This window comes from Dromiciops gliroides, chromosome 3 (genome assembly GCF_019393635.1).
Source record: "Dromiciops gliroides isolate mDroGli1 chromosome 3, mDroGli1.pri, whole genome shotgun sequence".
NCBI classification, from domain to species: domain Eukaryota; kingdom Metazoa; phylum Chordata; class Mammalia; order Microbiotheria; family Microbiotheriidae; genus Dromiciops; species Dromiciops gliroides.
In genome coordinates, this window is record NC_057863.1 from 332,719,280 (window position 1) to 332,731,892 (window position 12,613).

Sequence of the window (12,613 nt, forward strand, 5' to 3'; positions counted from 1 at the left end):
CCTAGCTGCCCCTCCCCTTTCTTCTTTCCTTTCTTCTTTTCCTTTTCCCTTTCCTTTCTCCTTCTCTTCCTCTCTCCATATAAGGAAGCATGCTCTTAGCTGTGGGCACTCTGCCCAAAAGAATTCAAGTTTGTTTCCCCAAAACCTTTCAAGATGTCTTGTTGTTTATGTACTAGATTGCTTCTAAGGACCACTCAAATGCAGATAATTCTGTCTCTCATGGAGTGGCCAACAACAGGTCTCAGCCTATGTCTCATTTGGCTATTGTTTGGTCTCTTGATAGCTGAGTGGGCATAACTAGTAATTTTGGCCAGACACCCTAAGGCTCTCGCCCCACCCCCAATTTATTTATCTTCTTTTTGACAAGGACCAGAGTTCAAATCTCACCTCAGACTCTTACCAGCTGTGTGTCCTTGGGCAAGTCACTCAACTCTCATTACCATGTCAAAAACAAACAAACAAAAACATCCAGGGCCATCTCCAGTCATTCTGATATATATCTTGCCACTGGACCCTGATGGCTCTAGAGGAGAGAGTGAGGTTGGTGACCCTGAACACCCCTCCCTCATCTTCTGATGTCATGGTTCCCTTTGAGAATGAAGGACAAACACTAATACCAACAGCTGTCAGGTTGTCACCCTGGGCAAGTCATTTAGCCCTGTTTACCTCAGTTTCCACATCTGTAAAATGATCTGGAGAAGGAAATGGTAAACCACTCTAGTATCTTTGCCAAGAAAACCCCAAATAGGGTCACAAAGAGACAAAATGCAGAACAAGAAAATACTTATACAGTGCAAAATTAATTGTTCACTTTTCCTCCCTATAAGTCTCCAGGGAAAGAAAATTTCACAACTCCAGTCACAAACCTCCAGGTCTGGATGTTAGAAGGACCATTCTACAGTATGTACTACAACCAGGCCAATACATTGTTGAATAATGAACATCTTATCCCACATTTTGTTCATTGTCCTAAATCCCCCCTGATCTGGGCCAGTGTCAAGGGGAGAGAAATTACCTCAGAGATGATTACCTCTCTGACTCACTCTGATGTCTGATTACCTCAGTAAATCAATCAATTTATTAAATGCCTAACATGTATGGGGGACTGTACTAAGCAGGAAAAGAGGCAAAAAATAGCTCTTGCCCTCAAAGAGCTTCCAATCAACTGGGGGAGACAAAGTACAGACAGATTTACAAAGCAAGCTAAATACAGGATAAATAGGAAATAATTAACTGAGGGAAGGCACCGGTGGGATTTCAGATATGATTTAAAGGAATCCAGGGAGGTTAGTAGTCAGAGTGAAGGATGAAGAGAGTTTCAGGAATAGGGAACAGTCAGAGAAAATGCCAGGAGCTATGATATGGAGTATCTTGTTTGTGGAACAGCCAGGGAACCAGTGTCATTGGATCAAAGAGTATGTGGTGGGGAATTAGGTTTAAGAAGACTGGAAAGATAGAATGGGACTAGGTTGTGAAGAGCTTTGAATGTCAAACAGGTCATTGCTTATCTTTGGTTTATAGCAATACTAGAAACACAGTTGGGTGACAATACTGAGACTAAGATAATTTAGTACAAAAAAATTGTATTTGTATTTATATCACTTTCCAAGAGCACAGGGTAGAGGCTTAGTAAATGTTTGCTGGTTGGATGAATGAAGGCCTGAGTACCCTTAAGTTGTTTGATTTCTCTAAGCTTTAGTTTCCTCAGTTGCAAAATGAGGACAAAAACAGAGGTCCTACTTATCAGGTTGTAGGCAGCTAAGTGGGCAGTGCCCTGCCTGGAGTCAGGAAGACTCATCTTCTTGCAGTCAAATCTAGCCTCAGACAAGTAATTAGCTATGTGACCCTGGGCACGTCTCTTAACCCTGTTTTGCCTCAGTATGCTCCTCTATAAAAATGAACTGGAGAAGGAAACGGCAAACCACTCCAGGGTCTCTGCCAAGAAAACCCCAAATGGGGTGACAAAGAGTGGGACACAACTGAAATGACCAAATAATAACGCTTAACAGCTTGTTATCAAAATGAAGTGAGATAATGAAGATTAAAGAGTTTCCCAAAGTACAAACTGGTATACAAGTACAAAGCATTGTTGTGGCTATGTCTTCTCTTTCATCCCACTGGCTATTTCCCAATGACAGAGACTATGTCTTCTGACTTTATCCTTGACTTTATCCATTTGCAAGGATAAAGTTCTATACCCAGAGGGAACGTGAGCTGAACTCTCACTCTTAGTTCTGTAGACAAGCATGCAGGCAAGTCGCCCCAAACACATAGTTCTTTTCCCTTAGAAAAAGGGAAAGAGGAAAGAAAAAAAAAAGAGTCAAACCTTGAATCCAAGGTGAATGATCATGCCTCACCCCAAGTTAAAAAGAGACTTTGAAGTGTTTATTCTAGCCCCAGACAAAATCGATTCTTTTGCTTCTATACAACCCATATTGAAACTGGGGAGGCAGAAGGAACTTAGAGGGAAAGCCGGAGGAGTGGAGTTATTCCTGGAGAGAGACGGGATGAACCTAGTGTAGAGACTCACCCAAGCTTTTTTCTTTGGAGGGCTCGAGGGCCGAGGAAGTTCCTCTTCGGGGGAGACGAGTGCAAAGAGCGTTTCCTTGGACTCGTTTGCAGGGAAGGTATTCATGGCTAGCTCCTCAGTAACTCTCTTCTCAGGCATGTGGCTTCAGTAAGCGGCTGGGACAGTGTCCAGCTTTCTTTGAGAAGAGGGACTAGGAGGGGGGTGGGAACTGGGAAGTGGTTTCAGGATTTAACCCTGTGGGTGTCAGCTGTGGTCGCTCTGTTTGGTTTACAGGGCAGAGCCGGGAATGAATTGTCGGAAGACAACTGGTTGGTTCACTGAAATGCAAGGTGGCGAAGGGGAAGGACTTGAAGACAACTCTGAAACAGCATCTTAAATTTTGGAAACATTTTCGTCATCATTATCACACTTTATTCTGATAACAACTGACTGATGTGATTAGCAGTAGCCACATTTATATGGTGCTTTCCGGTTGGGGCTTTGTTGAGGAATAGAACATTGTTAAGAACGGTGTTACAAGGAAGAATGAGAGAATGAGGAGGAAATGCGATGGATTGTCAGAGGAGGAATGCTGGAAAATACCTTTGAGGAATGCCTTTGGCAGTCTTGAACCGGCACTCAAATATTTGTTGCTTTAATTTGACTTAAGCAAGGAGTATCTTAATTTGCAATTTGCAAATACAGTGATTCCAGTATGAGGTCATGAATACTTGGGTTTAGGGGATGCAGGTGAAAGCTGGGATGAAGGAAGAGAAGGAAAGAAGGAATAATGTAAGAAACACCAGAAAGACACAAAAGTTGGGAATTGGTGCTTCCTCCCACACCCTCCAAAGTGGTTCAGGGAAAGGTGGAGTTGATGACTGCTGTTTTCAATTAGTAGTTGGCGTTCTTGATCTAATCAGAAACGTCTGAGACTCATTGCCCTCCCTTCGTGGAACTTATCAATTGATCTCTGTAGGAGGTGTATGCATATATGCATATACATTAAGGGATCCAGTCCATCAGTCTTACTGTATGCACACGGAGCTAAGTACTGAAAATATAAATGTAAGCAAAAAGAAAGACAGTTCCTGACTTCAAAGAGCTTACATTATAATGGGGAAGGACAACACATAAAAGGAATCTGAAAAGTGGGGTTGGGGAGCACACCAAGGGGAGTAATGTCAGGCATGGGAGCATGATGATGAAATGAAAGTGACTGACTTGATTAGTACTCTCTTTAAAGAGGTTCTGGGAAACGCAATTGGAACAAAGGAAGAGACCTCAAGTGCCGAGAACACTACTAAGTTGGGATGTTCCAGAGGAAGATATTTCTGTGGCTTGGTGAAGTCAAGACCTATGGGGGTGAGGCAAAGTTCCTTTCAGACTTTTCACTTTCTAGACCTCAAGTGGCAGCATTTGCTTATCAAAAAAAGCCAGGAATTCATTGAGTTCTAGGCAAAGGACAATTAGTGTAAATTGCCTCAATACCTTTCCCCTTAAACATTAATACAGCAACTAGGCTGCAGGTGGTGGTGGCACCAATGACATCACAAGACAATGTCTTGATTTGCACATGAATTGCATTTAAAGGAGGGAGAGGCATCAGCCTCACTCTCCCTGTCATCAAAGTCCCCGGCAAGACAAAAGTCAAGACAACTGGCTATGGCCCCGATGCAGTGGGTCACCTTGGCCCTTCTAAATTAAGGTCTTTCTCAGGCCTCAGTTTGTTTGATGCAATGCCCATTCAATGACCAAGAACTAGACAGCACAGTAGACAAAGCACACTAGAGGCCTGGACTTGGGAAAATGAGTTTAAAATCAGCTTCAGCCACTGCTTAGCTATATGACACTAAACAAGTTATTTAACCTTGTCTGCCTCAGTTTCCACATATGTAAAATGGACATAATGATAGCACTTTCCTCCCAGGTTGTTGTGATTTTTAAATAAGATGATATTTTAAAAGCAATTTAGAGTGTCAACTGGATAGAACCAGCTTCTAACCTGTGGATGGCCTGAGCCAAACAGCAGGCTAAAGACAAGAGAGTCGAGAATCAAATAGGAGTTTAATTTCAAGGTGAGGGAAATGTCTTACAAGCAAGGAAGGTAGACACATATGCCAGAGCCCTGCCCCTAGTGGGCTGAACCTTGATTTATATACTTGTAGCTAGACAAAGAATCAAACTGTGTAGTATAGCAACAGTGGTGAGGCACAACAGCAACAGTGAGGCACAAAAGCAATAGTGAGGCAAGGTTGTCTAGTGACAAAAAGTCCGATCAAAGTGGGGCTTCATGTCTGGGCTTGCTTTCCCGAGTTCAAGGACTGGGATTTAGCTTCAGCAGTGTGCATCCAGAGGGTGAGCTCAAAGGATTGCTGTTATGCCAAGCTTAGGGCACAACTTACTTCTTGGGCCTTAGTTCTGTTAAACCAGGTGTCTCCTAGTACATCTTGATATTAGCATAGTGCCTGGCACATTGTTTTTGTTGTTATTAGTGGTGGTGGTCCTCCATTCCAAGAGGGCCATGACATTGGGAGGTGATATCATGACTTGCAGTGAAAAGGATTTAAGTGAGGGAGGGCTGTACAAGGTCACCAACCTCACTATCTCCTCCAGAGCCATCTGGGTCCAGTGGCAAGATATATATCAGGAAGACTGGAGATGGCCCTGGATGGTTGGGGTTTTTTTTTGGTTTTTTTTTTTGGCAATCGAGGTTAAGTGACTTGCCCAGGGTGAATCATACTATTTCACTTGGGGTGTATGACCCTGGGCAAGTCATATAACCCTTTTTGCCTCAGTTTCCTCATCTGTAAAATGAGCTGGAGAAGGAAATGGCAAACCACCCAAGTACCCAAATAGGGTCATGACTTGACTGAAAGAGTCAGACTTGACTGAAAATGACTGAACAACAATAAATACTTGTTTCCCTTTCCCTTCATTTACATAGAAGAACATAAGATGTTTGGAAGTAAAAACATAATTAAACACCAGAATTGTTTTGTGGTCATTGGGAACGTATGCTCATTACCTGATCTGCTGAGATGCAAATTTAAGAAGCATATTGTTTATCGCAACCTCTATATCAACCTTAAGCTTGACAGAGAATCTTCTTCACAAAAGCCCAGCAAAGTAGGTACCATACATTTTGCCATTATAGTCAATCATCATAACTATTTCCCTCCATCCCATTCCCTTCCCATGACATTTACTCTATCTTCTTTTTACCTATTCCTCCTCAGAGGTGCCTTACTTCTGACTATCCTCTCCCTCGCTCTGCACTCCCTTTTTTTCACCCTTCCTTCCTTGTCCTCTTCCTCTCCTATTTTCCTGCAGGGTCAAATAGATTGCTCCTACCAATTGGGTATGAAAGCTATTCCCTCCATGAGCCCACTCCAATGAGATCAAGGTCCCTGAGCTAATTCTGTGTTCTAAATCGGGAAAACCTGGAGAGACCTACATGAGCTGAAGCAGACTGAAATGTACTGTATACAAAATAACAGCAATAGTGGGGGATGATCTGCTGGGAAGCATGTGGTTATTTTCAGCAAGGCAATGATCCAATATAACCCTGAAAGACTTATGAAGATTGCAGCCCGTCTGCAGAGAAAGAACTGATAGTATCTGAAAACAGATGGAAACACATGTTAAAAATTTTTTTTTCATTACCTCTTTGACAATTCCTTAATCTGAAGTTCTGGGTTTTTTGACTGTTTTCTCTCACAACTAGCTAATATGGGAATGTTTCCATGACTACTCATGTATAACTTATTTTGAATTGATTGAGTTCTTGTGGGTAGGGGATGGAAATGGAGGGGGGAAGAGAAGTTGGAACACAAAGTTTTTTAAAAATTGATGTTAAAATTTTGTTTTTATATATATTTTGGAAAATAAAATTCTATTCAGATTTAAAAAAAAGAAATTAAACATCAAATTTAGTTGACTTAAAAAAAAAACAAAAATAAAACAAAAAAAAGAAGTATATTGGTTAGTTACTATAAACTATGGTGAGGTCTCTGATCTAGGGCACCTAATCCCACACCTGAAGAGGATGTTTAAAAAAAACAAAGACTAAGCCTGAGGGCAATCATCTGAGGGGATAACTATGTCATTGTTCAAAAAGGTTTGGCACCTTCTTGGGCTGAGAATAAAAAGGAAGTCCCTGGGCCTGGACTCTGAGGGAGCAAAGTTTGGGAGTCATCTACTGGTCCTAGACTGAGGGTATTTTTCTAAAACAGAACAGAATACCTGCCCCGGCCAAGGATTTCACTGAAGTAGTGACTGGAAGCATGCAAGACCGAGATTAATGGGAGCTTTGTATCTGCATGTGGCCAGACCACCACAGCATGAATGTGAGCTGCCCCTCCTCTGTCTCCTTGCATGTTTTCTTTATATGAATACTTCTCTACAGGCAACCTCTATGTATGCCCATTCCTTGCTCATACTCTATGTTTATGTGGTAGACTACACCCAGGTTAATAAGGGACATTCCCCAAAGAGATCAAGGAAAGGAGGGGAAAGACTCCTGCCACCCTATACAGAAATAGTACAGCTGGTAGAAAAATTGGAACACTAATGCATTGTTGGTGGAGCTGTAAACTGATCCAACAATTCCGGAGAGCAATTTGGAACTACGCCCAAAGGGCTATACAGCTATGCAAACCCTTTGAGCCAGCAATACCACTATTTGGTCTTTTTCCCAAAGAGATCACAAAAAAGGGGAAAGGACCCACATGTACAAAAATATTTATAGCTGCTCTTTTTGTGGTGGCAAGGAATTGGAAATTGAGGGGATGTATATCATTTGGGGAATGGCTGAACAAGTTGTGGTATATGAATGTAATGGAATAATATTGTGCTGTAAGAAATGATGAGCAGGCAGATTTCAGAGAAACCTGGAAGAACTTACATGAACTGATGCTGAGTGAAATGAGCAGAACCAGGAGAACATTGTACACGCTATCAACAACATTGTGTGTTGATCAACTGTGATGGACTTGACTCTTCTCAGCAATACAGTGGTCCAAGATAGTTCCAAAGGACTCATGATGGAAAAATGCTCTTCAAATCCAGAAGAAAAAAACTGTGGAATCTAGATGCAGAGTGAACAATACTATTTCTATTTTTTTCTTTTTTGAGGTTTTTCCTTTTTGTTCTGATTCTTCTTTCACAGCATGACTAATGCAGAAATATGTTTAATGTGATTGTATATATATAACCTATATCAGATTGCTTGCTCTCTTGGGGAGGAGGGAGGGAGAAAAATTTGAAACTAGCAATCTTATAAAAACAAATGTTGAAAATTATGTCTACATGTAACTGGAAATTAATAAAATACTTTTATGAAAATAAAAAGACATAAAGAAAAATAAGATTAAACTGAAACTAGTATTATAGAATATTGAAACACACATAGGTGACTATAGGTAAAATTCCTAATGAGTTACAATTACCTAAATATATGCATTATATATGTAAAAAAAGAAATAGCATAGCTGTTCTTTTTCTTGTAACAAAGACCTACAAACTAAAGGGGTACTCACAAAATAGGGAATGTACAAAAATATTGTATATGAATGGTATATGGATGCAATAGAAAATTATTGCACTAAAAGAAATACCAAAAGGAATGTTTTCAGAGAAACCTGGGAAGAATTGTATGAACTGATATAGAATGAAGTAAACAGAACCAATAGAACTATTCATACAGAAATAACCATATTATAAAAACAAACAAGGTATAAGACAATTTAAGATCAATGCAATGACCAACCACAACTGTAGAGGACCCATGATAAAGCATGAAGCCTGCCTCCTGAGCAAAGAATGATGGACCCAAGGTGCAGAATGAGACATGCATTTTTGGCCATAGCCGATATATGGATTTAGTTTTGCTTGAATAAAAGTAGATAAGTGGCACAATGGATAGAGCACTGGCCCTGGAGTCAAGAATAGCTGACTTCAGGGGACCGCTAGGTGGCACAGTGGATAAAACACTGGCTCTGGATTCAGGAGGACCTGAGTTCAAATCCGACCTGAGACACTTGACATTTACTGGCTATGTGACGCTGGGCAAGTCACTTAACCCTCATTGCCCCCCTTCCCCCCCAAAAAGAATAGCTGACTTCAAATCCCACAGCAGAAACTAATTAGATATAGGTGGGGCAAGTCACCTCTGTTTGCCTCACCTATAAAATGAGGATAATAATAGCACCTATCTCCCAGGGTTGTTGTGAGAATCAAATGAGATCATAATAAAAATTAAATAATTATAAAATAATAAAATAATTATACAAACACTATAACGTGCTTAGCACAATGCCTGGCACATGGTAAGCTCTATCTAAATGTTAACTAGGAAGAGAAGAAAGAGGAGGAAGGCTATGCTTTTCCTTGTTAAAATTTAGGTAGTAGTGAGGGAACTAGTGATGGCATTGCTCCCCCCCCCCCAAGATAAAATAAATAAAGGAAGGGCATTGAAGCATTCTTTAAGATGCATAGATAGGAAGGAAGAGAAAGAAAGTTCAAAGGGAAATACTGACATGTAAGCTTCGAAAGTAACATTGAATTAACTTTTTTAAAAGCAAGCGAAATATAAAAGACAAATATAATCTTTTTCTGTTCTATTTTCTATACAAAAATATTCTTTCTTTGGGAGGTGTATTTGTTAAACACAAAGTATTTTTTTTTTAATAAAGCAAATATTCTGTTTCTTATTAGCCATTTCAGCAAGTTGCTGAGAGGCTCGTGAGCTCTAGCTTTGGGAGTTCAAATTAAAGAATACCTTTAAACTAGGGTACTTGTACCCTTTGGGAAATCAATTTGCAAGCATGAGTTGGGATGGGTTTATCTTCACTTGGGGGTAAAGCAGAGGAGATAAAATAAGATTATATAGTAAAGTCATAAAGTACCATATAAATGTTAGCTTTTATTACTACCTCTTCCTCTTTCCAAATTCCTTACCCCAGCTCCCAAGGGAAAGAAAAAGTTCAGTTACAAAAGTCCAGCTTGTTTTCTGACTAAAGTATTAATGATTAAGTTAGAGACCATTGCTCCCAGAATTCTCGTTCTCTCTAACTTAGTTTGACGAACATCTCTTGGTGTGAGCAAATGGATGGTTAGAAATTATTAGCCAAGTTAGCCAGGGTCACTGCAGGTGTCCAGATGTTGTCTCATCTCATTGCCCCAGGCCTAGTGGATAGCCACTAGGGAGCTGAAGAAACATTTTTCTTTATTATGCTACTTCTCCCTCAAAATGAGAGAGATACTATAATATGGATGCCTCGGACCAGCATGAACATGTTGGTCAATTTCTGCAGGCTATCATGGAGCTGCTGTTCCTTCAGGAGTGAATGTCTATCCAATGGATGCATTGGCAAGTTTTTATTAAGTGCTTTCTTATGAGACAGGCACAATGCTAACTAATAGGGATGCAAATAAAGGCAAACAAAGCAAAAAATAAAGCAAAAAAAAAACGTCCCTGTTCTCAAGGAAGGAGCAGCTAGGTGGCACAGTGGATAAAGTGCCTGCTCTGGGAGTCAAGAAGACCTGAGTTCAAATCTAACCTCAGACACTTCCTAGTTGTGTGACCCTGGAAAAGTCACTTGACCATATTTGCCTCAGTTTCCTCATCTGTAAAATGAGCTGGAGAAGGAAATGGCAAACCGCTCCAGGATCTTTGCTAAGAAAACCCTAAATGGGGTCATGAAGAGTAGGACATGACTGAAAAATGACTGAGCAACAAGTCCTTAAGGAGCTTACATTTCAATGGAGGAGATACATCCAGTCTAAATGGGAGGCAGTCCCAGTGGGAAGGCACTAGCTTGGGTGAGGGTGGCAGTTGTTTGTGGGGGATCAAGTGGAAAGGGGGGAGTGGGAAGGGCCTCTTGCAAAAATGGGATTTAAGCTGAATCTTGAAGGAAGCCAGGAGGCAGAGGTGTGGATAGTAATAAACTAATAGTAATAACTACCACCCATATAGTGCTTACTATGGTCCAGGCACTGTACTAAGTGTTTTACAAGTATCTCATTTGATCCTCAAAACAACCCTGGGAGGTAGGTCCTATCATTATTCCTATTTTGCAGATTAGGAAACTAATTTGCTCAGGGTTGCACAGCAGTGTCTGCTGTGGGATTTAAATTCAGCGAAGATGGCCGGTATCATTGGACCATAAAGTTTATAGAGGGGAGAAAAGTATAAGAGGACTGGAAATGTAGGAAGGAAAGAGGTTGTAAAGACCAAGCTTCAGAATATATTGGCATTGCCTTCATGACCTCAGATATAGATGAAATGATTCCCAGTTGTCGTTTCCATGGGAATCAAACATTTTCACCCATCCTATATTGTTTAGATAAGGTCTTGAGAGTGTCCCTTCTTTCAACATCCTTCCCCATCTGGTCCTTGTGTTTGATAATGAGTAATAAGATTGGGCAGTTTCTAAGGTAATTCACAGCTTCATTTGTTATTTTAAGGATTATGACTACCTGGCTAAATTCTTGGTAAACCACCATTGCTACCGTTCCAAGTCCCATTAGATGTGGATGCAAAGTACCATTTTGGGTTGTGAATGTTCCCTACCCCTACTAATTCTCTTGATCTCCTTATATTGGAGATATATCCTGTTGTCTCAAAACCCCCAAAACTCAAACCATAGAGTTCCTTCTCCTTCCCCTTCCTTTCCCTATCTCAACAACTCTTAGGTAAAGGAAAGTTAATCCTGCTTGCAGGCCAGGCACTTTCCTATGCATTTCCCCACAAAGGCTAACTAATTGTCTAGTTGTCTGGAGAAACTTCTGCCTCAGGGCCCCCACAGTCCAGATTGGTGATTGGCTATCCTGGACCATTATTATAAGAAGTAGTGCTTCAGAAAAGACCCAGACAAGTTTCACTGAATTCCCCACAAGTAGGTCCAGTTCATGCAAATAATGGATCCCCTGAAGTGGTCTCATTATTTGAATTCATATTGCATATTTCCAAGGGGCTGGAAACAATTACCATAATTTATATAGTTGTAGCTTTGAATAGTGCGAGTTTGAATGCATAGGACCACTTTTGGGGATTTATTATTCAAACTATTTGAGATCCAAATGTACTCTTAACCTTTTTACTCTTTACTCCCCACTATCACACACACCTCTCCTTCATATCCCATGCAGCTCTGGAACCATGAACCATGATGAAATCAATTCTGCCATTGCTCCTAGGTAGAGTGCATCAATATACTACCCTATTCTTTTACCTCCACTCGCCATCAGTTCATCTTTCAAGGACCAAAGTGCTTTTCCCTAGCCATCACTCCCTTTCAGGTATTTTTTCATTAGTCTTTGATTTTGAATTGATATGCCTAGCCCTAGCTCAGTACTTGGCACATGGAAGGCAACAGGCTTCATCATTCATCATTAAAAGAGCTAGTTCTCAAAAGACTAGTGATCAGAATATACATTCATTTTCCAGACATAGCCAATGTGTGATTTGTTTTGAATGACTAAACTTGGTAGAAGTAGGGACTTTTATTTGAAGGGGAAAGGAGAATTCGGGAGGAGGTGAGAGGTAGTCTATAGTCAAATAGATGGAAGAGATATGGCCTGGAGGCTTTTTACCAGCTCTGGGATTCTACCAACCACTTTCTTCAACTGAATTAACATTCCATCCAAGAACCCACCCTATGGCCTATGACTCAGTGGCTCTAGCTCCTAGTGAGAAAGGGGCCGTGGCACTGGAAAAGGAGAGCAAACTTGAGATAGAGTTTGGGGAACTCCCAGAATGATCAGAAAACCCCAGATTTATCCTCCTTTCATTGGGAAATCTCATGATCTTTCAAGATTGAATCTCCCTGGCACTCACTTCTCCTTAGTACCCTCTGACTGGAAGACAAGGTGATGAGTTCCAGAGCCTCTATTTGAGGCTGGGGCTCAGCACAATATTTCTTCTCGTTTCCCACCAGCTACACTGCTTTGGGGCTTCTATGGAACTCTCCTTCATGCCCCTAACCTTCTTCCCCCATTAGATTGTGTAAAATCTTTGAGGGCAAGGACTGCTTTTGTTTTATTGTATTTGAATCCCTAGCACTTAGCACAGAACAGGTGGCTAATAAATATTAATCGATG

The 12,613-nt window shown here is 40.8% G+C and overlaps 1 protein-coding gene across 1 annotated transcript in view; it reads right to left on the minus strand.

The window, feature by feature from the left end:
• Positions 1–2,678, minus strand: part of LOC122749640 (solute carrier family 15 member 2-like) — a 42,039-nt gene extending 39,361 nt beyond the window's left edge. Inside the window, exon 1 of the mRNA XM_043996097.1 lies at positions 2,531–2,678. Coding sequence (XP_043852032.1) covers positions 2,531–2,668 — 138 coding nt within the window. The 5' untranslated portion in view covers positions 2,669–2,678. The remainder of the gene's footprint in view (positions 1–2,530) is intronic.
• Positions 2,679–12,613: the final 9,935 nt, after the last annotated feature.